This window comes from Pituophis catenifer, unplaced genomic scaffold (genome assembly GCF_029215685.1).
Source record: "Pituophis catenifer annectens isolate HBS135680 unplaced genomic scaffold, rPitCat1.0.hap2 SCAF_14, whole genome shotgun sequence".
In the NCBI taxonomy this organism is placed as follows: Eukaryota; Metazoa; Chordata; class Lepidosauria; order Squamata; family Colubridae; genus Pituophis; species Pituophis catenifer.
This window is the reverse complement of record NW_027256894.1, coordinates 13,831,080-13,858,300: the sequence shown is the minus strand read 5'-3', so window position 1 is coordinate 13,858,300 and position 27,221 is coordinate 13,831,080. Positions and strand designations below refer to the sequence as shown.

General features: G+C 45.5%; 1 protein-coding gene across 1 annotated transcript; it reads left to right on the top strand.

Moving 5' to 3' along the window:
- The first annotated feature begins 2,338 nt into the window (after positions 1-2,338).
- KIF7 (kinesin family member 7) lies at positions 2,339-27,221 on the top strand. The gene is made up of 18 exons (XM_070953552.1): positions 2,339-2,666; positions 3,341-3,541; positions 5,195-5,615; positions 6,471-7,008; positions 7,273-7,410; positions 9,337-9,534; positions 11,928-12,112; positions 13,067-13,176; positions 13,911-14,060; positions 14,775-14,977; positions 16,483-16,680; positions 18,133-18,258; positions 19,289-19,465; positions 21,112-21,327; positions 22,250-22,456; positions 23,121-23,319; positions 24,618-24,758; positions 26,830-27,221. The coding sequence occupies exons 1-18, from the start codon at positions 2,339-2,341 to the stop codon at positions 27,183-27,185; spliced, it is 4,092 nt and encodes a 1,363-aa protein (XP_070809653.1). The 3' UTR covers positions 27,186-27,221.

Here is a 27,221-nt window from a genome sequence, read left to right as displayed (position 1 = left end):
GGGCAAGACTTTTCAGAAGTCCAAAAAATAAAATAAAATAAAATAAAAATAAAAATAAACCATTCAAAATGAAAAACTACCCTTCGCCTAAACGGCAAAGAGACCCGTCTCACAAAACTCTTCGACTCAACAGAGGCTATGAACGCTGCTAGTACAGAGGCGTCGCAGGCTTGCGGGCAGGACAGGTTTTACACCGAAGGGGAAAAGGAAAAAAAAATTAAAAATAAAACCCCAGATCGCCCGAGAGAATTTTTTTTCCCCGTCCCGGAGCGAACAAGCAAAGCCAGGCTGCGTCCATCACCCCCGTTCGCCTTCAAAGAGAAGGCAGAGGATGCGCTTCCTTTCCAAGGAGGAGCCTTCCTCACTCCCATCCCATTCCCCTCCCAGATGTTGATGCAGGACCGTTCCCGGCATGCTTTTCCACTGGAGCTGCTGGGAACTGTAGTTCGTCAACATCTGGAAAAAACCGAAACGGTCCCCTGTTTGCTTTCCAGATGCGTCCTGTAGTCCGGCTCTGGAGAGAGCAGCCGCTCCATCTTCTTCCCAGAAATAGCGGCGCGTACTGGACCCAGAATCTCCCTCTTCCTCCTCCTCCTCCTTCCACCCTCTTCCTCCCCCCAAGCCCTTCCTCGGACGGAGAGGGGGGTGAAGGAGCCGCCCCTTGACGCCATAGCTCCGCGTCGGCTATCCCAGGACTTTGGGGGGCGGGTGGGGAGAGATTGTGGTTCGGAAGGAGGAGACTGGCATAATAAGGTGAGTCGGAACCCAAAGGTGGCTCCCTTTTTTTGGATACAGGATGCCTCTGAGCCTATGGAGAGGACTCAGGGATTGTCCCTGGGAAGGGAGTGGAAGGACCGAAGAGGTGGGGTCCAACAGACCAACTTCTACCCTAGAATAGAATAGAATAGAATTCTTTATTGGCCAAGTGTGATTGGACACACAAGGAATTTGTCTTTGGTGCATAGGCTCTCAGTGTACATAAAAGAAAAGATACATTCGTCAAAAATCATAAGGTACAACACCTAATGATAGTCATAGGGTACAAATAAGCAATCGGGAAACAATATAAATCGTAAGGATACAAGCAACAAAGATACAGTCACGCAGTCATAACTGGGAGGAGGTGGGTTATAGGAACGATGAGAAGATTAATAGTAATGCAGACTTAGTGAATCGTTTGACAGTGTTGAGGGAATTATTTGTTTAGCAGAGCGATGGCGTTCAGGAAAAAAACTGTTCTTGTGTCTAGTTGTTCTGGTGTGCAGTGCTCTATAGCGTCTTTTTGAGCGTAGGAGTTGAAACAATTTATGTCCAGGATGTGAGGGGTCTGTAGATATTTTCACAGCCCTCTTTTTGACTCCTGCAGTATACAGGTCCTCAATGGAAGGCAGGTTGGTAGTAATTGTTTTTTTTTTCTGCAGTTCTAATTATCCGCTGAAATCTGTGTCTGTCTTGTTGGGTTGCAGAACCAAACCAGACAGTTATAGAAGTGCAGATGACAGACTCAATCATTCCTCTGTAGAACTGAATCAGCAGCTCCTTGTCCACAGTTCCCATCTTTGGGACGGGGGATGCTGCAGGTCCCACCTTCTATTTGTGGGTCTATCTTCCTCTTAGATCTTGGGAATATCATGGGACTAGTCAAGAAGAGCAGAGGAGCTGCCTACATAGCTTCCTCTTCTACACCTACGCGAGGTACTAATACCACTCTGTAAAGCCTTAGTAAGACCACACCTAGAGTACTGCATCCAGTTTTGGTCAACACACTATATAAAAAAAGATTTTTTGAGACTCTAGAAAAAAGTGCAGAGAAGAGCAACCAAGAGGATTAGGGGACTGGAGGCTAAAACATACAATGAACGGTTGGTTGCAGGAACTGGACATGGCTAGTCTAGTGAAGAGAAGGACCAGGGGAGACATGAGAGCAGGTTTCCAATATTTGTGGGGCTGCCCCAGAGAGGAGGCGGGTCAACCTGTTTTCCAAAGCACCTGAAGGCCAGACAAGGAATAATGGATGGAAACTGATCAAGGAGATATGGGATTTTCTGACAATGAGAACAATCAACCCATGGAACAGAAGTTGCCATTGGAAGTTGTGGGAGCTTCATCACTGGAGGCTTTCAAGAAGAGACTGGATTGCCATCTGTCAGAAATGGTGTAGGGTCTCCTGCTTGGGCAGAAGGGTTGGACTAGATGACCTACAAGGTCCCTTCCAACTCTGTTAATCTGTTGTTATTATTATTATTCTGTTGTGATTACCTCTTTCTTTCTTTCCCTAGCAGAGAGATGGTTCCTTCTTTTGTTTGGTGACTCTCTTGACTTCCTGCCTTGGCCAATCATGGGTCTGAAAGCTAAGGCCCAGCCCTTGATGGAAGAGACCCCGGTCAGGGTAGCCGTGCGCATTCGGCCATTGTTGCCCAAGGAACAGTTACACGGGCACCAGATCTGCCTCCAGGGAGACCCCGAGAAGAAGGAAGTGACTCTGGGCCACACCCGACATTTCCAGTTCGACACAATCTTCACCGAAATATCAGACCAGGTGTCTGTCTATGCCACCTGTATCCAACCACTGGTGGAAGCGTTCCTGGAAGGTTTTAATGTCACAGTCTTTGCTTACGGCCAGACGGGCTCGGGGAAGACTTACACCATCGGAGAAGCACGCGTCTGTAAGTTCCCTGGTTTTCTTGCATAAATTAAGTCCTTTAAAGTTTCTCTTACTTTAGAAGGCATGAATACGTGTAGTCCGTGACTTACGACCACAAGGGAGCCTAAAATTTCTGTTGCTAAGTGAGACGGTTCTTAAGTTGGATTTTGCCTCATTTTACAACCTATTGCAAAATCTCCATTCCCACCCCACTCCAAGGAACAGTTACTGCAAAATCCCCATTCCCACCCCACTCGGGGGCCAGGCAGAGGTGGTATTTTCCAGTTCTCCGAACTACTCAAAATTTCCGTTACCGGTTCTCCAGAACCTGCTGAATGGCACCCCTGCTATGTGCCCTTGTTAGAAGGTCTACCTTTGGTGGAAATGTGAGCATGTGTGCCAGGGGTGTCTCCAAGAACACAACTGTTCAGCTGCATCAGACCATTTCCCTTAGGGAGGGGATACACCCTGCTTGCAGCCAGTGCCTCTAATCACTCCATTTTTGCTTCTCTGGTTGCTATACAAACTTGCTATAACTTGCGTACTGTATTCTTCCATTCTTCCTTCCCTCCTTCCCTCCCTCCTTCCTTCCTCTAGTTTGTTGAAAACAACCCTGAAAACACTCTTGTTTTATTATTAATTTATGCACTGCTTAATTTATGCAGTGCCTCTAACAACTCCATTTCTCCCATCCAGCTTCCATCAATGAGGATGAGCAGGGCATCATCCCTCGTGCCATGGCTGAGGCCTTCAAGCTGATGGATGAGAACGATCTGCTCAATTACACTGTCCGCGTGTCTTACCTGGAAGTGTACAAGGAGGAGTTCCGAGATTTGTTGCAGGTGGACACGGCCAGCAAGGACATCCAGATATGGGAAGATGACCGGGGAAATACAGGTATAAGCCAAAGGACTCTTCTCTCCCCCTCCACCCTTCGTCCATAAGGAACCCCTTAGGACCGTGATGCTGCGAGCCGTCGCCCCAGTTGCATGCGCTTGTGCTTCCTGCCAGCCAGCTGGTCTTTGGGTCTCTGCTGCGCATGTCCAGGGGGGGGCGGTGTGCATGTGGGGGCATGCATGTGGGGGGCATGTGCGGGAGGGGTGGGGGGCATGCAGGGGCCCGCACACATGCATGGGGGTGGGGCACATGGGGGGGGCTGTGTGTGCATTGCGTTTTGTGGGTTTGGGGTGCTCACATGCATTCACACGCATGTGCACGCTTTGGGCCCTCAATCTGGAAAAGGTTAGCCACCACTGCCTTAGGACATGTGTTTTTCCTTCTTTGTAAGAGTCTGATAGCACAGTTTGTTGCTCAAAGTTTGGGGCCAGAGAAGTAGTTTTCAACATCTGTCTCTTGCTAAGCGTTCGATTGTCCAGTATGATTTTTGGAAATTGATTTGGCTATTTCCCCCCTCTTTTTTTGTTATTGTCCCCTATGTGTTGTTGTTACTATGGTTGGTTGCACAGTCAACCAGATGTTTAGATTGGATTTGGCACTTTTATCCATCTTTTGAATCCTTCCCAAAGATCAGGGGGTAGCATATGTTGCTATTTGCAGGTGTTAAGGGCATCGTCACAGGATGTAAGCTGTTCTAAGTAAAGCTGCCTTTTGCAATTGATGGAAGGTGATTCTGTCAATGCCGATGGTGGTCTAAGTGGTCCTGCAGTTGTTTTGGGATTGCACCTGAGGTAGCTGTTACTATCAGTAATATATTATCCACTTCTTTTATTAGTCCCTCTTTTTTTAAAAATCAAGGCTGCCAGAATAGTATATAAAATGCTGGGAAAGATTGCCTGCTTTGTTTTAGTACATTAACAACTTTGCTTCTCTTTCCTAATTTTATTGTTTCCTTGGCACAAAGATGTGTTGTGAAACCAGACGCCGCAGTACCATTTTTGCACAGTGATTTACCCTAATATAAAATTGATGAATCACAGACAAGGCCAAAGCAGCCACTGAGTAAGGGCAGAGAAGTTTTGAATCCATACCTGCCTTGTTCAAGAGCTACATTCTCTCCTCATATCATCTGTGGTGGTTGTTAGCTATGGCTTAACCATCTTAGCTGGGTTTTTTACCCAGCTTCCTTTCTCATGTTGATCTAGGACAGGGGTCGGCAATCTTAAACACTCAAAGAGCCATTTGGATCCGTTTCCCACAGAAAAGAAAACATCGGGAGCCACAAAACCTTTCCCATGCCTGACTATTTCCTGAGAGGCACCAGAACTAGCATATGTAGTTGAATTAAACGTTCTGTTTTCTTGGCCTACCGGGAGATCGAAAAGCTCAATAAATCACATGCCGGGGGGTATCGCACATTGGCGGTTGTAACGCATATTTTGAGCGACAGGGAGCCACAGCAGAGGGTTGAAAGAGCCACATGCGGCTCCAGAGCCGCAGGTTGCTGACCCCTGATCTAGGACAAAGATTGCTATGTTCTGAATCGAATTTTATGAGAAGTTAACCAGGTGTATCTTTGAAACCACGATTAGACAAAGCGTGGTTTATTACCACAAGGGAGCCCAGTCTCTTTCTTTCCTTCTCTTGTTGCAGTGCTGCACGGGGTGAAGGAAACTGAAGTGGAAGGTCTGGATGAGGTTCTGAGCCTTCTGGAAATGGGCAACGCAGCCAAGCACACGGGAAGCACCCACCTCAACAGGAGGTCCAGTCGTTCCCACACCATCTTCACTGTGACCATGGCACGAAGACAGAGCAGCAACTGTCTCACTCGCTTCGCCTGCCCAGAGAAGACTTTGGTGGCACCAAATTCTGGGCAGGTTCTGAAGTCCAAGTTTCACTTTGTGGATCTGGCCGGTTCTGAGCGGGTGGTGAAGTCGGGGTGTACTGGGGAGAGGCTGAAGGAGACCATCCAGATCAATGCCAGCCTCTTGGCCTTGGGCAACGTCATCAGTGCCCTCGGAGACCCCCGCCGGAAAAGCAGCCACATCCCGTATCGGGATTCCAAAATCACCAGGTAGTCTCCTTCTGATTCCTCACCGTTAGGATGTACTCTTATCCTCTTACCTGCTTTGCTGTTGGTTGTATTCAAATCAAATCACGTTTATTACCGTCAGAGACCAGTACAAATATTTTTTTTAGTATTTAATGACTATATATTATATATTATAGTTTATAGTTTAAGGGATGTGGTGGCTCAGTGGCTAAGATACCGAGCTTGTCGATCAGAAAGGTCGGCAATTCAGTGGTTCGAATTCCTAGTGCCGCGTAATGGGATGAGCTTCCGTTACTTTTTCCCAGCTTCTGCCAACCTAACAGGTAAAATTGATTTGAAGCTAAAGATAAAGATTCCCCCACACATGCGTGTGAGTCGTTCCCGACTCTAGGGGGCGGTGCTCATCTCCGTTTCAAAGCCAAAGAGCCAGCGCTGTCCAAAGCGTGGTCACGTGGCCGGCATGACTCAACGCCAAAGGTGCATGGAACGCTGTTACTTTCCCACCAAAGGTGGTCCCTATTTTTCTACTTGCATTTTTTTTTACGTGCTTTCAAACTGCTAGGTTGGCAGAAGCCAGGACAAGTAACAGGAGCTCACCCCGTTACGCAGCACTAGGGATTCGAACCGCTAAACTGCCGAACTTTTGATTGACAAGCTCAGCATCTTAGCCACTGAGCCATCGCATCCCTAAAAGCTAAGACCTGTATAAATAATGAACTTCAAGGCCACCGTTGTTTTCATTTACAGCCTCCAATAGGTTTTTCCTTCCCGAGAGCTACTCATGACCCAAAAACAAGAACTGGATCTCATTGTTCCTTCTTTAAGTGCGATTCCTCCCGCTCTACTTGCTAATAGGAGGTCCTGCTCTGGTTTCAGGATCCTGAAAGGCTCTTTAGGTGGGAACGCCAAAACCGTGATGATTGCCTGCGTCAGCCCTTCCTCCTCCGACTTCGATGAGAGTCTGACTACTCTGAATTATGCCAGATGGGCTCAGAATATCAAAAATTGGGCCGTGGTGAATTGCAGCAAGGAGGTGGAGCCCGTAGAAGCCCTACAGCTGCGTCTCAAGAAGCTTCAGAGGGCCTTGGAACAGAGACACCGCTCAGAGACTCGCATCATCCGCCGATCGGAGGTGCCCATCAAGGGTCACTTGGAGGAAAGCGTGGCTCGCTTACGAGCTGAATGCAACCACTACCGGACTTGCACAGACGCCGCCTATCAGCTCTTGATGGAACTGCAAGGGGAGGGCAATTTGACAGAGGAACAGGGGCTCCAGGTGAAGGACTGGCTGTGTGCGGTGGAAAATGGGGCAGGTGAGCCGAGCTTGACGTCTGGCGTAGACAGTGGGATTGGAAGCACTTCGGCTGAGGAGCCACGCTCCAAAACTTCCAGTTCCAAGCTGGTCAAGACTCAGGTACTGTGGTGGAACCCCCAACTGAAGGGCAGGGGGCCCATTTGTGGGAGGAAAGAGGCAGTGGAGATGTAATTAAATAGCCTCCCTCGGGGTACAAGACATGGAGTTGTTTCTGCCAACAGCATCTCATGGGATGATACTGAGAGTGGGTTATGAGGATGCTCTTCTCCTTCTTTGGTGTGGCTGGGGAGATGACCCAAGAACCTTCTGAAGATCCCATGAAGACGATCCCACCTTCCCCTCCTTTTTCTCTTCTTTTGCCAGGAGGGGCATCAACGAGGAGCTGAGACGGTGAGACAGGAGGAGGTGGTGAGGCTGGAGGAGCAAGTAGAGCGCTTAGAGAGGGAGAACCAGGATTTCTTGGCAGCCCTTGAGGATGCTATGGAGCAGTACAAAGCACAGGTATCTCCTTCTTAGGTTGCCAAGCTTCTCCTCCCTCAGCCTGGCGTCCGCTGATTTAAAAAAAAGTCATTGATCTTTGCAGCCAGATTCTCTTTCTCCACTTTGGTCTCCTTGACAATTCATCTTCTTTCAGCTGCATTTGGGAGAAGGAAGTTGTTGTGGCCCGCCAGCGGCCAGCAGAGCTGGCAGCAGATTTGGACAGTGAGGAGGTTGGGGAGGAACGTGGGCCAGTCCTGGAGTCTGGGGAAGGCTCTGATGAGGGCTCTGCGTCAGAGGCAGAGAGGGGGCCAGGGCCATATGCCAGCTATCAGCTGCCTTTGGAATCAGACATCAGTGAGGCAGATGAACAGCTGGAGCCTGTTCCCAGTGTGCGCATGCGGAGAGTTGCCAGACGAAGCTAAAGAACAAGGGTCGACTCAGGAGTAAAGCCACAGGTGGACGATGAATGGCCCCTCCCAGAGGGAATAAAAGAGGAGTGAAAGGGGAGGAGAGTTTGCAGGAGACAATTAGTTCGCTTAATTGGTTCGTGACTCTCAGAGCCTCCTTGCCAAGTTTTGAAGATATCGGCCTGGCAGCTCTCCAAATCAGATAAGATCTGTGACTGTAAATTCTCCCTTGAAAGACTTTGCTAGATGTGAATGTGAAGAATTCACAGTAACTTAATAAAAAGGGGTTTTTGTCAGAACAAGGAGTCTGCTTCGTGGTTTGAGGTAAGCCTAGGTCAGAACAGAAGTCACCCATCTTTGGAATTTGGGTCAATAGCTCCATTCTGTTACAGGCCTGCCTTTGCGGTATACTTGCCTTGCTACATCCGAATCCCAAAGTTTCTTTGAATGTCCACTCCAACAATCAATGGGAATAGGTAGAGAATATGCAACCGGGCATTTGGTGCCAGTCTGCATCTCTCATGTAGTTCTTTGGAAGCCGTTTTCTTCCTTGAAGTGCTGGGACGGACCGCAAGTTCTGCGAAGTCCTTCTTTGAAAACATGGGAGGGATTTGAAGTGTTCTTATCCCAGCACATCTGGAAGATGCTAGACAGCGGTGACTGCTATAAATAAGAGCAGGAGGTCAGGGAAACGCAGAAAAATAAAGTATTTCTACAGCTTTGGAAGCTAGCTGAAGATGATGTCAAAAAAGGTGAAGCCAAAATTATTGGTGTTTGACCATTATTTTCCCCCTTCCTACAGTTTTTAATAGGTGTGTGGAGTATACACGGAGCTATGTTAGTGGATAAACAGAATACTAAGGGACTTTGGAGGTTTTCTAGTTCAATTCCCTGCTCAAGCAGGAGACCAGATAGAATTTCAGATGAATGGTTGTCTAATCTCTTCTTTAAAATCTCCACTGTTGGAGTTCTCACAACTTCTGGACGGAAGTTGTTCTACTGATTAATTGTTCTCCCTGCCAGGAAATTTCTCCTTATTTCTAGGTTGATTCTCACCTTGATTAGTTTCCATCCATTGCTTATTGCCCTGCCTTCATATGCTTTGGAGAATAGGTTGACCCTCTTTAAAAACAAGACAATAAATCATGTTAAAAATAGCAATAGGACTTAGACTTATATACCGCTTCATAGTGCTTTTACAGCCCTCTCTAAGCAGTTTACAGAGTCAGCCTCTTGTCAGACCCAACAATCTGGGTCTTCATTTTACCCACCTCAGAAGGATGGAAAACTGAGTCAATCTTGAACCTGGTGAGATTCGATCTGCCAAACTGCTGGCAGCTGGTGATCAGCAGAAGTAGCCTGCAGTACTGTGCCACTGCGCCATTGCGGCTCATAAAAATGGATAGTTTAGTCACTTTGCTGAAGGGGGAAACACCAGACAATAGGAACAATAAAGAACTGGGGTGCCTGTGGCCCTGAAGCTACCAGCTATGCTTTCAAACAATCACTTTTGGTCTCACGCTATTATTATTTTTTTCAGGGTGCCAAATTGCGAGAACAGGAAGACATCATCTCTGAACTTCAGAAGTACCTAAAGATGGAGATGCCCCATTTGGGCATGCCTGAACTGCTAAGGAACGTCTCTCTGGTGCAGCTTGACCAAAGGCCACACACAGCTCCTGTGGATGCATACCAGTCCCATCACTGGCTCAAGCTTGCCTGTAATAACCACAGTAAGGTTTGTGAGTTGTTTCATCACCCTATAAACAGGATATTATGTTTTTCTTAGGTCTGGATTGGAGACAGTTCGGATGACTTCCTTCCTACCCCACCCTCCAACCCTCATCCAATTAAATAAACTCACTTTTAGAAGAGGTTGTGATACACATTCGAATTAACATCTTGGAGTCCTAGTAGACAACCATTTAAATATGAGCCAGCCGTGTGCAGTAGCTGCCAAAAAAGCCAACACAGTTCTAGGCTGCATAAACAGAGGGATAGAATCAAGATCACGTGAAGTGTTAATAACACTTTATAAGGCCTTGGTAAGGCCACACTTGGAATACTGCATCCAGTTTTGGTTGCCACGATGTAAAAAGATGCGGAGACTCTAGAAAGAGTGCAGAGAAGAGCAACAAAGAGGATTAGGGGACTGGAGGCTAAAACATATGAAGAATGGTTGCAGGAACTGGGTGTGTCTAGTTTGATGAAAAGAAGGACCAGGGGAGACCTGATAGCAGTCTTCCAATACCTCAGGGGTTGCCACAAAGAAGAGGGAATCAAGCTATTCTCCAAAGCACCTGAGGGCAGGACAAGAAGCAATGGGTGGAAACTAATCAAGGAGAGAAGCAACTTAGAACTAAGGAGAAATTTCCTGACAGTTAGAACAATGAATCAGTGGAACAACTTGCCTCCAGAAGTTGTGAATGTTCCAACATTGGAAGTTTTAAAGAAGATGTTGGATAACCATTTCTCTGAAGTGGTGTAGGGTTTTCTGCCTAAGCAGGGGGTTGGACTAGAAGACCTCCAAGGTCCCTTCCAACTCTGTTATACTATTCTATTCAAGGGACAAATGTCCAGGCTCAAACTCAAACGTCCAGGCTCAAACATTTTTGCATACACTTGTGAAATCTCTCAAAAGGATGCCAAAATCTTGTGATGCTTCAGGAATTTGGAAGCTATTGTGCAAGATCACATAATAATCTTGGGGAAGAGGAAAGGATGATAGCTCCTTCTTGAAAGTTTTTGTAATTTGCTTTCTGTAGCCATCCAACTCAACCAATTGACTCTTGGTGACTTACAATTCTAAAATCATAAAACAATTAATAGCAATAGCACTTAGACTTATATACCGCTTCACAGTGCTTTACAGCCCTCTCCAAGAGGTTTACAGAGTCAGCATATTTGCCCCCAACAATTTGGGTCCTCATTTTACCCACCTTGGAAGGATGGAAGGCTGAGTCAACCTTGAGATTTGAACTGCCAAATTGCAGGCAGCCAGCAGTCAGCAGAAGTAGTCTGCAGTACTGCACTCTAACCACTGCGCCACCATGGCTCATTAAATTAAAAGTGAAAGAAATTGTAAACATTAATATAAAACATAAACATAACATCAAAACATCCACAAAATAAAGAAGTATAAATGGCAGCCATTAAAATAACATAAAAATATCCACAAAATAAATAAGTATAGATGGCAGCCATGATGATTAATCAATTAATAGTAAATTCACAGGGTCCTTAACATATTCTGAGCCCCAGGCCTGGTTGCATATCTCTCTCCACTGAAAATATGCCCAATACATTTTTCTTAACAATAGGGCAAGCGGTTTGAGTATCAGTTTATTGGGCATTGCAAGAATTAATGAAAAATAAAAACAAGAACATAATGAGTGCCAGTGAGGCACGTTGACTGTATTCCTATTATATATTAATATTTATTTATTTATTTATTTATTTATTTATTTATTTATTTATTTATTTATTTATTAATTAAATTTTTATACCGCCCTTCTCCCGAAGGACTCAGGGGGGTGAACAGCCATGGTTAAAATACATGCAGTATAAAAAAATAATTTAAAAATAATTAAATCCAATTTGGCTTTCCAATTTTAAAACCCCTTACCCATAAAATTAATCAATTAAAATTTTAAGACAGCCCGGCTCGCTGAAACAAGAAAGTCTTCAGAGCCCGGCAGAAAGTACGGAGGTCTGGAATCATTCGTATCCCTGGGGGTAGCTCATTCCAGAGGGCGGGTGCCCCCACAAAGAAGGCTCTCCCCCTGGACTAACTAATTACTAACTTAGTAATAGTTTTCTCAATTCACCCAATTTTGGGGGTTTACGTGACACACTGAACCATGACCTAATTACATGACCTTGTCTTCTGCAACTTACTTGTCAAAAAATGTGATTGGCTAGCAAGTGGCTCATATTTGTGTTGTAATAAATTATCTCCCCTCCCAGCGGGAAGTAGATAAAGAGAAACAAAGAAAAGATAATTAAACTTCAATTAAGTAGCTATAAGTAACCGCAAACCTTCTTGGGGGGGCAAATAGCTTAGAGCTGTAAGCAAATTCTTAACAGTCATCCTACCAGCCTTTTCCTCATTGCACATTTTCCTTTAAATAGCTCCAGAGTGCCACAGTTCACAATGGAGAAGACTCACTAGGACAAAGTCACAGTCTCGCTGAAGATAATATGCACAGTCTGGGGGCAAAGGATATGTCACAGATGAAATCACTGGACAACGTTTTTGATTCATCTTTGGAAGACGAGAATAGATGTTGGCCAATCTGGTCCCTTCAGCAGTACAGGTGAGTCATGAGTGATATTGTTACAGCTTCCTGTAGATTGTTTTGGATCTGGTGGTATCCACAATGTTTCAAATATGGCTTGTTTTTTTTAAATAGGAAGCATCTGCCTTGAATTTAAAATGGTTGCTTCAAGTTTGAAACATTGATTCCACTGAAATCCTCTACTTGATTCTAGATACTGATTTGATTTTTCTGATTTTTTTTTTTAAAAAAGAAGGAAACTTTCTGCAAACATCTGTTTCCAGCCCCATCTTCAGCCTGATCAGCCAATCGGATCTGATTGGACTCTCAATCAAATTGCCTTCTTATTGAAAGTCCAAATCAAAGCTATACATTGCATCTACAAAGGATGATGCTTGAGTCTCTTGGATTAAGAGACTTTGTATTTTTTGCCTTAGCACCACATACAATCCAATCACAGAAATTCACTACAGTCTTTTATCTCTCATATTTGTTGTATAACACCTTCAGTTATCTCATGGAAATATGTAAGATAAGTTGACTTAATTTAGCCCAGGGATCAGCAACCTGCGGCTCTGGAGCCACATGTGGCTCTTTCACCTCTCTGCTGCGGCTCCCCGTCACTCAAAATATGCGTCACAACTGCCAGTGTGCGACACCTGCCGGCACGCGATTTATTGAACTTTTAAACCCCCGGTAGGCTAACCATGGATAAATCCAAGAAAAGAAAAGTTTCAGAAGGAAACAGAACGTTTAATTCAACTACCTATGCTAGTTTTGTGGCAGCTCAAGAAATAGTCAGGCACAGGAAGGTTTTTGTGGCTCCTGGTGTTTTCTTTTCTGTGGGAAATGGGTCCAAATGGCTCTTTGAATGTTTAAGGTTGCAGACCCCTGATTTAGCCAGTTCTCAAAGGATTTGCAATTTTGTTCCTTGTCTCCTCTGCTTTATTGATCACGTTTTTTATTAAACCCAACAACTGGATGTTCTTGTAGGAACAGAACCCACAGCTGGAGCAAAGAAGAGGTTTCAACCAAGAAGAATAAAAAATACAATTCAAAATCCCCAGAGGGAGTCCAGGAGAAATCTTTGGAACTATCTAAAGGTACGACATATTTTCAGCCAAGCAAAGAACACCCAGGAACACTTATTCCGTTTTCCCAATCCTGGGAATAAAAATGTTATTTCAGACATTCCTCTCCTTCTCCAAGTTCTGAATACTCACCAAAGAGAAATGTGGAGAAAATAGTAGAATTGGAAAAAGTCATTCGGTTGGCCCTTTCTGCTTCATGCAGGAATCCAAATTCCAGCAGTTTTGAGAGATAGCAGCTCCATCCACAGAAAAGAGAGCCCAACATCTCCCTCTGTCATTGGTTCCATTCAGGGGTGGGCTTCAAAAATTTTAGCAAGGGGTTCTCTGCCTGGTTGCTGGGTGGGCGTGGCCATGGTGGGTGTGGGGGGGCATTTTTGCCCTCCCCGGGCTCCGGAGGCTTTCCTCGAGCCTCTGGGAGGGCAAAATGGCCTCCCCGACACCGGAGGCCTTCTGGAGGCCGGAAACGGGTCCGTTTCTGGCCTTCTCTTCCCAAACTTCCAGTAGGCCCATTTTTTGCCCTCCCTGAACCTCCGCGCACACCCTACACTTACCTGCATCCAAAACAGTCTACGTAGGGACTGAAGTCCACTCATCTTAAAACTATCAAGGTTAAGAAACGCTGCTGTATCAGAATCAGCAGAATCAAGATTTGAAATGAAGGCTTGATTGTCTTTCTACTATTGGTTCCATCCCTTATCGTGATAAAATTTGTACCAAACATCTCTCATTTACATTTTCTTTCCCAGATGGCAGGCAACAAGAGCTGAGCAGTCCAGCAGGGAGCTTTCCAGGCAAAGATTCAGAATGGCAGCTACTTCAGGCCCACCAGAAGATCCGTGAGCTGGCCATCAACATCCGTATGAAAGAGGACCTGATAGGAGAGCTCATTAAAACAGGTATGGAGCTGTTGAGCTGTTGTTGAACTCAACTCATGCTTGATCCTTTTCCTCCTCTTCTTCAAGGCCATTCTTTATGGCCTCTACAACAATACTACCTCCCCTGGTCATCTGTTTCTCTTCTTCACTGCTTGTGGAAAAGGCTAGCAGAGCTTTCTCTTGGAACATCAGACTTTGCCTTTTTTTTCCTTTTCCTTTGTTTGCTGTATCCTTCATGTCAGAGTTCCAACAGATGCCCTAATTAATTCATGAGCCTCGAGTCAGGTTTCTAAAGAAATCCAATTATTTATTAGGAGCAACATGTCGGCACTTATTCAAATGGAGTCAACTCTGCCCCACATAATGTATGGCCCCACTATGACCCTGTTTCCCCCACTCCTCCCTGGGTGTGTCATAAATCACATTCTCCAATGGAGCACTTTTGCGGGCTGTAGAAAACACGCCTCTCCTGCTGGCTCTGGTAACCTGGGATACAATCTGGAGAAAGGTATGCATGGAATGTGCTTCTGGTCATGGCAGCCGAGCTGCTCCATCAGTTTCTCCCCCCTCTTGCCTATGGCAACTGGAGAGCAGGCCTGGAATGCTTTACGAGTTGACACTTCAGCGTAAATTCTTCCTCTTCTTTCTCATTCATTTGATATCCAACTTTTCTGTTCAGGAAGTAGCTTAGTGGGCTGATCTTCTTCCATTGTCACAGAAATCTGTTTGTTTCAGGCAAGCATGCTCAAGCCATGAACAAACAGTACCAGCAGAAGATCCAACATTTGGAGCAGGAAGCCGAGCAGGTGCGGATGGAACTGAATGATGGCCAGAGGCAGTTGCAAGAGCTGGAAGGCAAAGAACCTCGGGACCCTGCCGAAAAGTGGAAACTCCAGGAATATCGCAGCAAAGTGGAAGCCGCTCAGAGCAAGGCAAAGGTAGCCTAGAAAAAAAGGAGGTACACATAAGGTCCTGAAGCCAAAAAATGGCTTAGATTGTTTAGCGAATCCCGACCTCCACTGTAAACTGGGTGTTATGGCATAGCGTAATCTGTGTGACGCCAACTATTTATCAATGTAAAATAGTTTAAGTTATTCTAGTTTAACATGTTAAAGGCACCCAGCTGTTGTGGCTTGTAATCATATGTGCCAGCGCAAATCTGACTTGTTTTTTGGCCAAGACGGAGTCATTTGAATTTTTGAATTTAAATGTGACATGCGAATTCTAGGCCTGTGATAGCAAACCTATGTCATGTGTGATGGAAGTGGCACACAAAGCCATCTCTCTGGGCACACCAGCCATTGCCCATTGCTCTTCTGGGTTATGGCGTGTGCATGTGTGTTGGCCAGCTGCTCTACGTGCACATATGTGCACCAGAAACCGGAAGACCAGGTGACCAGTGTGCATGCACGCACCAGAAACCGGAAGCTCAGCTTCCCGGAGTGGGCATGCACATCAGGGAACTGCTCTTCCAGTTTTTGGCACTCCTGCGCATGTGCTCACTCCCGTTTTGGCACTCAATGCCGAAAAGGTTCGCCAACACTGTTCTAGGCCATAGATTAGGCATTTCCCTGCCTGATGCTGGAATCATTTGGAGATTCAGACTTAGAAGGAAGAGCAGCCAAGTACGGCTGATCTTCGATGTACGACCACAATCGAACCCGAAATTTAGGTTGCTAAGTGAAACATTGGTGAAGTGACTTTTGCCCCATGTTACGACCTTTTATTTATTTATTTATTTATTTATTTATTTATTTATTTATTTATTTATTTATTCATTCATTCATTCAATTTCTATACCGCCCTTCTCCTGAAGGACTCAGGGCGGTGAACAGTTAAAATAACATACATATAAAATGTGAATATAAGATGATTAAGCCAATTTGGTTCATCGGTTAGGAATTTTCAGCATAAAGATTTAGAAAAATTAGAAGAGATTTATGCCAGCCCGGCTCGGTGAAATAGAAAGATCTTAAGTGCACGACGGAAAGTATGAAGATCTGGGATCATTCATATTCCTGGGGGTAACCTGTTCCAAAGGGTAGGTGCCCCCACAGAAAAGGCTCTTTCTCTTTCTTGCCGCTGGTTGTTAAATGAATCATTGCAGCTGTTAAATTAATAGGATGGTTGTTGAGTGAATTCCCCATCGACTTTGCTTGTCAGGAGGTCACAAAAAGGAGATCACATGACCCCAGGACACTGCAACCGTCATATATATGAGTCAGTATGCCAATTTTGACCAAGCGACCATAGGGATGTGAAAATCGGTTCTAAGTCATTTTTTTTCAGTGTCGTCGTAACTTTGAGCGGTCCCTAAATGAACCGCTGTAAGTCGAGGAGTACCTCTAATTAGGACGTGGTTCCATTGACCCTAATCATTGTCGGAGCTGCATGTCTGGTCCCACCATCTGCTACCCTCCCTGTGTCATCTCTCTTGGGACAGATCCTGCAGGAGAAGAAGCGGGCGACGGAGAGACTGGCATCCTTCTCTGCCCAGAATGAGAAGCGCCTGCTGGAGCTAGAGAGGAACGTGCAGCTGATGCGGCAACAGCAAGGTCAGCTCCAGAAGCGTTTGCGGGAAGAAGTGGAGCAGAAGCGACGTTTGGAAACCGAGATGCAGAAGAGACAGCATCGGGTCAAGGTAGAGACGGCTGGGCTCCAGCAGCATCCAAGCGAGACAAGCTGGTGATAGGCAGAGCTTGTCGATCGTGTTTGAATTGTATTTATTTCATTAGTAATAGCACTTAGACTTATATACCGCTTCACAGTGCTTTTCAGCCCCTCTCTAAGCTGTTTACTGAGTCAGACTCTTGCCCCCAATAATCTGGGTCCTCATTTTACCCACCTCGGAAGGATGGAAGGCTGAGTCAACCTTGAACTGGTCAGGATCGAACTGCTGGCGATAGGCAGAGTTAGCTTGCAATAGCAATAGCAATAGCAATAGCACTTAGCCTTATATACCACTTCATAGTGCTTTACATAGCAATAGCACTTGGACTTATATACTGCTTCATAGAGCTTTCCAGCCCTCTCTAAACCGTTTACAGAGTCAGCCTCTTGCCCCCAACAATCTGGGTCCTCATTTTACTGACCTCGGAAGGATGGAAGGCTGAGTCAACCTTGACCCAGTGAGATTCGAACTGCCAAAGTGCTAATAGCCAGCAGTCAGTAGAAGTAGCCTGCAGTACTGCATTCTAACTACTGCATCACCACGGCAGGGGAAGATATTATTATATACACAACATTGTGAAGTCACAGCTGCCAGTTCTTTAGCTGGTGTTGGCCCTCATATGCATCAAGTTTTTCCCAAGAATCTAGGGTGACATAATGGATTGGTATGGTATATAGCAATAGCATTTAGGCGTTACACTTATCGCCCCATAGCCCTTTGCAGCACTCTCTGGGTGGTTTACAAGGTAGAAGAATTATTTGCATATTGCCCCCAACAATCTGGGTCCTCATTTTACCGATCTCAGAAAGTTGGAAGGCTGAGTTAACCTCGAGCCCTGTCAGGATCGAACTCCAGGCTGTGGGCAGAGTTAGCCTGCAATGCTGCATTTTAACCACTGCGCCACCAGCGTTCTTCTATGTGCAGATACAAGTAATGGGGTCTTTTGTAATTGTAGTAGAGTAAACTAGCTGGTGAATTCTGAGATCCATTTACAGGGCATTTAGGCTGGCAAAGGATGAATTTAGAGAATACATGTGTGCACAGAATCTTTTAAACTGGGAACCAGTACGTTTTTGGCATTTGAGAACCACAATTAACATTCGGGATGGGTACAGCAGACATGGTTGGGTTCTATCTGAGAGCAGGGCCAGTAAATTAATGTTTTCCCCCTGGATTTTATATTTCTGGAGGACAATATTGGGTGGCTTTCCATCCCCATCTATGGAGGCTTCACAGGTTGGATTCTCACTCTGAAATGTTGATCAATTTTCAGTAGTCATGGTTGGAGTTTGTCCTGAGGAATTATTAAAAGTAGTTTAGAAGCTATATGCTGTCCAGAAGATCCAGGCTGTTCTCCTTTGTTTTAAACAGATACACCAACAGTAGCTGAATTGTGTATTTTTTTTTCCCTTCTATCTTTAGGAGTTGGAACTGAAACATGAGCAGCATCAGAAGATTCTGAGGATCAAAACGGAGGAGGTAGCTGCCTACCAGCGGAAGCACAGGAGTGGCAGCAATGACTCAATGATCAGTCTAGAACAGCAGCAGGTAAAGGCGACGACTCAATGATCAGTCTAGAACAGCAGCAGGTAAAGGCGACGACTCAATGATCAGTCTAGAACAGCAGCAGGTAAAGGCGACGACTCAATGATCAGTCTAGAACAGCAGCAGGTAAAGGCGACGGCTCAATGATCAGTCTAGAACAGCAGCAGGTAAAGGCGACGGCTCAATGATCAGTCTAGAACAGCAGCAGACATACTCCCTTTAAAATGGCGGCTTGTACTTATTTCTTCCCTAGGTGACTGCCACCATGGAAAGCAAAGGGGATGCTGTATTTAGGGCAGTGTTGGCGAACCTTTTCGGCACCAAGTACCAAAATGGGAGCGCTGGAAACGGGAAGAGCAGCTTTCTGGCGTGCACGCGCAGCAGCACCAAAAACTAGGAGAGCAGTTCCCAGGTGCGCATGTGTATGCAGGGAAGCTGAGCTTCTGGTTTCCATTGTGCGCATGCTCACCAGTCACCTGGTCTTCCGGTTTCTGGCAGCATGTGCATGCGAAGAACAGCTGGCTGGCGTGCATGCACATGCCGGAAACTAGAAGTTCAGCTTTCCGGTGCATGCATGCGCGCCAGGGAGCTGCTCTTCCAATTTCTGGCACTCCCGCATGCACAAAGACCAGCTGCGCACCAGAACCCAGAAGAGCAATGGGTGATGGCTGGCGTGCCCAGAGAGATTACTCTGCATGCCACTTTCGGCACTCGTGCCATAGGTTCACCATCACGGATTTAGGGGGTGGTTTTTCAGATTTTGGTAAAATTTCATTTCATTAATTTTGAATTTGATTTCAAATTAATGGATAAATAAATAAAAACAGTATCACAAACATATTCCGCTCTCTGAAGTAACTGGAAGGCGTGAGTCATGAACCCCACAGGCAGAAGATTGGGGATTCGTCTGGCCATATAGGGATTTTTGGAGTAGGAATTCTTGTTAGGCAGTTGACAATAAAAACTTACACATTGTTTAGCATGTCTGGTCACTGGGACAACCTGGTTTCCTTTTCTCCTGCTTGTCCATCAGAAAATTGAAGAGCAGAAGAAGTGGTTGGATGTAGAGATGGAAAAAATCCTCCAGCAGAGACGGGCCCTGGGTGACCTGGAAGATGAACTGACGAAGAGAGAAGCCATCGTCGCCAAGAAAGAAGCTCTCCTCCAGGAGAAGAATGACCTGGAAAACAAGAGACTCCGGTCTAGCCAGGTGGGCAAAATTGTCCCTTTGCGTTTTTGAGTTATATTATAGGGATCAATTTTGGTTAAGAAAGTAGATTAAACGAAAGACGATCACACAGATAACTTGTGTAAGAGATGCTGAGCGAATGACGAATGAAGAGCCACGGTGGCGCAGTGGTTAGAATGCAGTGCTGCAGGCTACTTCTGCTGACTGCCGGCTGCCAGCAGTTTGGCAGTTCGAATCTCACCAGACTCAAGGTTGACTCAGCCTTCCATCCTTCTGAGGTCGGTAAAATGAGGACCCAAATTGTTGGGGGCAAGAGGCTGACTCTGTAATCTGCTTAGAGGGCGCTGTAAAGCACTGTGAAGCGGTATATAAGTCTAAGTGCTATTGCTATTTATACAAAACATACAGATTTCTAAATCCTCTGCTACCATGATTTAGCTTTAAGTTCTGTTAAGTGTGGGGTAACTGCAAGGGTGCTATTTAGCAGGTTCTGATAGGTTCTGGAGAACCAGTAGCGGAAAGCCACGAGTTACATACAATGTATTCATGTAAGGTAGGAATCCGTAAGCAGGTTGGGCTGGCCCTAGGTTTTGCAAGAGGCAATTTCAGGCCAACATATTACTTTATTTTTATTTTTTTAAAATTAATTTGATATTTATCTGCCAGGCTTCAGGAGGAGAAAGTTCCTAGTTTCAGTGCCCCTGGTTCCATTTGGTCATATTTTCCACCTTGTAAAGCAGTCCCGTTATTCTACTACAGGCAGCCAGTATCTTGAATCAAGCCCGCCTTATTATTTTTGGCTTTTGAGATGAGCAATCTTTCTGCTATCTAAATCAGGGGTCCACAGCAGACGTGAAATCCAGCAGATTCTGACAGGTTCTGGAGAACCGGTAGCAGAAATTTTGAGTTATTTTGGAGAACTGGTAGCGGAAATTTTGAGTAGTTCAGAGAACTGGCAAATACCATCTCTGGCTGGCCCCAGAGTGGGGTGGGAATGAAGATTTTGCAATATCCTTCCCCTGGAGTGGGGTGGGAATGGAGATTTTGCAATATCCTTCCCCTGGAGTGGGGTGGGAATGGAATTTGCAGTATCCTTCCCCCAGGAGTGGGGTGGGAATGGAAATTTTGCAATATCCTTCCCCCGGGAGTGGGGTGAGAATGGAGATTTTGCAGTATCCTTCCCCCAGGAGGGGGGTGGGAATGGAAATTTGCAATATCCTTCCCCTAGAGTGGGGTGAGAATGGAGATTTCGCAGTATCCTTCCCCTGCCACGCCCACCAAGCCACGCCCACCAAGCCACACCACGTCCACAGAACCGATAATAAAACAATTTGAATTCCACCATTGGGTAACTACCTCTGAATCAGTTTGATTAAGCTTAGGCAATTCTACCGCTACTACTGAGCAATGCTTTGGACTTGACTTCAGAAAGAAATTTCAGAACATTGAAGGTGTTGTAAGTACTGCATCTCTCTGCAGCTCTTTAAAGCAGCTGTGTCTTCCTGGGATCTGTTGACCTTCTCTAATTTTGTTTTCCTAACCTGTCTTCAGTAAACATTTACTTGCCATTGAAGCTATTGAAGTCTGGCAAATGTGCAGACTCCGGTTCCTGACTGTTGGGCACTGAATGTTCCTTAAGATCTTTTTCTTCTCTCTCTCTGCCTCAGGCTCTGAATGATGACATTCTCCGTGTCTCCAGCCGCCTGGAGTACCTGGAGAAAGAGCTAACCCAGAGGAGTGGGCAGCTTTGTCACAGCAGCGCACAGGACCAGCAGCTCATCCGGCAAGAAATCAATAATTTGCGGCAGGAGAAGGACCAGTTGCTCAAGCAGAGATTGGAGATCGATGAGAAATTACGTCAGGGCACCTTGCTGTCACCTGAGGTAAGCAGATCTGGTCGTTCTATTTTGAAAATAGATAATAATCCCGTTACACACAAAAAACGACAGATGTAAAATCAGTGTTTGGTTGAAGCATCATGGAAGTCGGTAAATGCTGTGCTTACTGAATTCTGTATGGAAGTTTCCAATTTATCCTCACACCAGCAATTCCATGAAAAAGCTTGGATTGAGATTACCAAATACCATTTAAATAATAGTCATTAGGATAATGAGGTATCTTTGAGTTTGTACTGAACCATGAATGCCATGGTGCTCAACGGGGGACTTGGTGATACTTTAGAACAAGAATCTCCAAACTTGGCAACTGTAAGACTTCAACTCCTAGAATTCCTCAGCCAGCTTGCCAAATTGGGAGATCCCTGCTTTAGGACATGATCTCCCTTTGTTCTACCAATGGCCATACTGTAACAGTAACTGAATGGAAGGGAGGGAGGGAGGGAGGAAAAATAGATGAGAGAGGAAGGAAGGAAGGAAAAATAGATGCTTTAGAGAGGAAGGAAAAATAGATGAGTGAGAGAGGAAGGAAGGAAGGAAGGAAGGAAGGAAGGAAGGAAGGAAAGAAGGAAGGAAAGAAAAATAGATGCATTAGAGAGGAAGGAAGGAAAAATAGATGAGTTAGAGAGGAAGGAAGGAAAAATAGATGAGTGAGAGGAAAGAAGGAAGGAAGGAAGAAAAAATAGATGAGTGAGAGGAAGGAAGGAAGGAAAAATCGATGCATTAGAGAGGAAGGAAGGAAAAATCGATGAGTGAGAGGAAGGAAGGAAGGAAGGAAGGAAGGAAGGAAGGAAGGAAGGAAGGAAAGAAAAGTGAGGATTGGGATTCTAGACAACTGAAGTATCAATTTACCACTCAAGTGGATCAAATGATTTCTCAGGGTGGGTCTGTTTCTTGGGTCTGTTTTTAGGAGGAGCGGATTCTTTTCCAGTTGGACGAAGCCATTGAAGCTCTGGATGCTGCCATAGAATATAAGAACGAGTCCATTACTTGCAGGCAGCGAGTTCTGAGATCCTCAGCCAGCCTTCTGTCCCAATGTGAGATGAACCTTATGGCAAAACTCAGCTACCTCTCTTCCTCCGAGACCCGGGCACTTCTCTGCAAATACTTTGATAAGGTAGGCATCCAATAATGCATGGCTCAGAAATGGGTGACCCCAACCATAGAAACAGTGGGCCATAGAGCCATAGAAACAGGGACGCGGTGGCTCAGTGGCTAAGACACTGAGCTTGTCGATTGAAAGGTCGGCAGTTCAGTGGTTCGAATCCCTAGTGCCGCGTAATGGGGTGAGCTCCCATTACTTGTCCCAGCTTCTGCCAACCTAGCAGTTCGAAAGCATGTAAAAAAATGCAAGTAGAAAAATAGAGACCACCTTTGGTGGGAAGGTAACAGCATTCCGTGCGCCTTTGGTATTGAGTCATGCCGGCCACATGACCACGGAGACGTCTTCGGACAGCGCTGGCTCTTCGGCTTTGAAACGGAGATGAGCACCGCCCCCTAGAATCGGGAACGATTAGCACATATGTGCGAGGGGAACCTTTACCTTTAACCATAGAAAGATAGCATGTCAGAGGAGACACTGTAGACTTCTCTCTTGCATGTCACTTTACCTTGTTGAGAAATTGATTGGCGTTGTAGAAGAACATTTAGCTAATTAAACCACTGGGTACCTGTTCAGTTCTGGGATAACTGTTTGTAGAGTTTGGCTTCGTGAAACTGCCAGTTGCCTTTTTCATAACCACGACGAGTTGAAATCTTCCAAATATTCCTGTAATGATCAGGTGGTGACCTTGCGAGAAGACCAGCACAAACAGAGTGTGGCATTTTCTGAACTGGAGATGCAGCTGGAAGAGCAGCTACAGCTGGTGTTTTGGTTGGAGGTGGCCCTGGAACGTCAGCGCTTGGAGATGGACCGTCAGCTGACCTTGCAACAGAAGGAACATGAGCAGGACATTCAGCTCCTGCTCCTGCAGAGTCGGGGTAATAAATAGGACTGAGGAGCAATCCTGGTTACTGTTAAATCCTTATTTGATCACTGGTGGCACTGCCTCTCCTAAAAACACACTACATAAGTTAATAATTGTTCCAGTTGTTTAGATGAAACTGTAAGAAAAATGTAGACATCTGTGGTGGCCATGCCCTAAATAACCATTCTGCTTTGTTGAAGAGTTCTTCAATTGGGAAAAATCACCTCCTTCTCATCTGAAATGAACCCTGCCAATGGTTTACCATCCATATTTCCTAAGGCATATAAACTGATGCCACATAAGAAATGGATTCCATTCTTGTCTCCTGCCAATTTGGAAAACTGAAAGGCCTCTTCCATTGAATCTGTAGAAATGTACTTAGCTGAAAAACCCGACACAACAGCAGAGATCTTTGAATAACCTTACAATGAATGGTAAAGTTAAGCCTCTAATCAAAATTGGACTTTAGGAGACTATATGGACCCAACCGTGTAAACATCTCAGATAACAGTGAGGGAGGGCTTGTCATTTCTCTCTTCTGGAGTGATTTTTCCAACTTTGCAAACAAATCTACAGCTCTGGTTTTCTTGTGCTCCCACATTTAAGTACCTCCAACCCTGATGTGCCTTTTAAAGATCAGTGTCAGAGTTCCGACGGATACCCTAATTAAATCATGAGCCTCGAGCCAAGTTTTAAAAGAAATCCAGTTATTTATTAGGAGCTCCATGTCAGCAGGTTCCCAAATGAAGCCAACTCTGACCCCACGTTAATTTACAGCCCTAATCATGACCTTGTTTCCCCCCTCCCCCCAGGGTATGTCATCAATCACATTCACCAAGAGAACAATTTCGTGGGTTGTAGAGATCACTCCCCTCCGGCCGCTGTGGGTAACCCTGGGAGACAGCCTTGAGAAAAATATGTCTGGAATGTGCTCCTGTCTTTGGCTGCCGTACTGCTTCGTCGGTTTCCCATCCCCCTTGCCTATGGCAACTCAAGAGCAGGGCTGCTTTGCGAGTTGACATTCAGTCAGATCAACTAAAGTGCTACTCTCTGCTGTGACATAAGAATAAGCTCATTATTTATTAGCTGTTCTTACATTTTGTTGCATATAGAAATGCATGTTTATCCTTAAGATAAATGTATCCATACAGACACACTTGAAGTTTCCTTTTGTTTTCCTTCATCTTCTACTTATTTTAATTTTGTAATTTTTTTTTTAAAGGGCTGTCTCGGTTACTGTGCAAGTAATCATCCCCATGGTTTGTCCAAATCTCTTGTGTTTTTAACAAGATTTTCTTCGTTCTTTTGCAGAACACATAGAAGAAGGACAGGCAAACAGCAGACTTCAGTATGAACAAAAGATCCAGACATTGGGAAAGGAATTGGCTCATTACAAATGGCTAAATGAGGAATTAACCCAAAAGTTAAAGCCGTCGGAGGGACACAGTGGAGGTGAGGAAAGGTTTCTGATGTGGTGAATTTGCCTTTGCTTTTCCGCTGGTTGTAGAGGACTGAGGAAATGGCCTTGAGGACAGGAGGAAATGCTCAGATAAGAGAGGACAGGAAGTGGGGCAGGAAGGTAATGAATAACTTAGGGCAGGTGTCGGCAATATTAAACCCTCAAAGAGCCACAAAGGTCCTAACTGGAAGCCCCCATTCAATTCTGGAGCCGACCGGAAGTCCGGTTCCCCCACCATAGAGTCTTCTCCTAGCACAGCGTCCTTTTTTCTCTACCTATCTTAACCGAAAGCCCTATCAATTGTGGAGCTGACTGGAAAACCCACCCCTTGCCATAGTCTCCTCCTGGCATGCCATGCTTCCCCCCCCCCAAAACCGGAAGCTCCTCTCAAAATTGTGGCAACGACCAGCGAGAGGGAGCCGAAGCAGAGGGATGAAAGAGCCACATGTGGCTCCAGAGCCGCGGGTTGCTGACCCCTGACTTAGCGGGAAAGAGAGGACGAGATACTGCCTAGGAAACCATCAGACAAGATAAAGGAATCTGCAGTTGTTTAATGGTCAGAGAAAGAAACTTAGGAAAGATCAAGCAGTTAAAAGGAGATGGGAAGTTTTGTGCTTTCAGACACGCAAGATTGTTAGTGTAGACTTGCAGTAAAGTAGAATTAGTTCATCTAGTCATGCTCCCAAATGGGAACTGGGTGCATCTGGACTCAGGATCTCTACAAACAGGCATCTTGGGAAAGGAGCCATGGCACCAACTGTGTCGGGCAATGCTGTCCCAGAATCACCAGGAGCTAAACACGCAGGTTGCACTATGGTGTATCACGTCTGAGTACATGGATCCTGTTTGGTCCTTGTTCGAGCATTACCTGCCACTTCACTTTTTTTTTTTAATTTGATTTATATGCCGCCCTTCTCCAGAGACTCAGGGCGGCTTACAATGCGTTAAGCAATAGCCTTCATACTTTTGTATATTTATACAAAGTCAGCTTATTGCCCCCACAAACTGGGTCCTCAATTTACCTACCTTAGAAAGGATGGAAGGCTGAGTCAACCTTGAGCCTGGTAAGATTCGAACTTACAGTAATTGCAGACAGCTGGTGTTAATCACAATGCTATCAGTCTGCTGAGCCACCAGGTCACTTGACTAGTTGATATAATGTACCATATTTTTCGGAGTATAAGACACACTTTTTTCCCCTCCTAAAGGAGGCTGAAAATTTGGGTGCGTCTTATACTCCGAATGTAGCTTTTTCAAAGCTTTTTTTCAGCCTTAACGATCTCCGTCCTTTGCCTGCTCCCTTCGACTCTCAGCTGTGCTTTAGAAGCTTTTTTTCAGTGAAGCGATCTTCCGTGTTTTGCCTGCTCCCTCCGACTCTCAGCTGTGAAGCTTTTTTTCAGCCCTAAGGAGGTGCTAGCGAGTGAAGCGATCTCCGTGGTTTGCCTGCTTTTCTCATTGCTTCTCTCTCCAAAGATCAGTTGTGCTTTAGAAGCTGTTTTTTTATCCCCAAGCAAGGGATAAAAACCGGCAAACTAATGTGCTGAAGCTGACCAGACTAAGGACGCTAGCCAGATGAATACCTGGTAGGCAGATTTTTTTTTTCCTATTTTCCTCCCCAAAAACTAAACTGCGTCTTATACTCTGGTGCATCTTATACTCCGAAAAATACGGTACCTCCTAGGTACACCACTCAAGTATATTCAAAATGGTTCTACTGCATGCAAAGCAACTGGCTTTGTGAAACCCAAACCAAAGCTACTAGATCGATCATGTTGTTCCATTTTTTTATTTTTGGTCTTTTAACGACTCCGCAATCCCTTGCATCGGGGTGGAGTTGGGGCAACCGAAGGGAGCTGAGTGTTGATTGGCCGGATGCCCTTCCTGTCACTAATGCGGAGTTCACAGCAGATATATTCTCATTGTGCCTAGAGAAATATCTGCCTCTACCTAGGATCGAACTCACAGCCTGCTGATTGTGAGGCGAGAGCTCCACCTCTAGGCCACTGCACCACTCCAACCATGTTGTTCCATCACTCTCACTAAAAGTTTCTTTTCTCACAACAGGTATGGAGAGGAGCATCTTTGCAGTTGGGGATAGAGCCAGTTCACTCAGCACACATGAAGATTTTACCAAAAATAGCCAGCTGGAACCATCCTTGCAGTTGGAGCCCTCAGAAAGGAGTCAAAGAAAGAGAGAGGAACCCCGGGACTTGGTGCATACGCCGTTACCATCCACCTGGAGGCGCTGCTCACTCTCTAGTGCCAATAACTTGATAGTAGAAGAGTTTCGTCAAATGGAAACAGGCAAGGAGATTCCTTTGCCACCCAGATCCCGTAAAGAATTGCACCGGGTCAGCCAGAACATCATCCCTGGGTTGTCTTATCCAGAAATCATTGATGTCAGAAAAAATCCACTCTAGTTCTGAGATGTTGACTATTCCATCTAAAATAAGCTA

Excerpts from the sequence above, each read along its gene's own strand:
- KIF7 (XM_070953552.1), top strand. The coding sequence starts at position 2,339 with ATGGGTCTGAAAGCTAAGGCCCAGCCCTTGATGGAAGAGACCCCGGTC. Across the intron at positions 3,542-5,194 it reads AGATGACCGGGGAAATACAG|TGCTGCACGGGGTGAAGGAA; the intron begins GTATAAGCCAAA and ends CTCTTGTTGCAG. Across the intron at positions 19,466-21,111 it reads AGAGACTCCGGTCTAGCCAG|GCTCTGAATGATGACATTCT; the intron begins GTGGGCAAAATT and ends TCTCTGCCTCAG.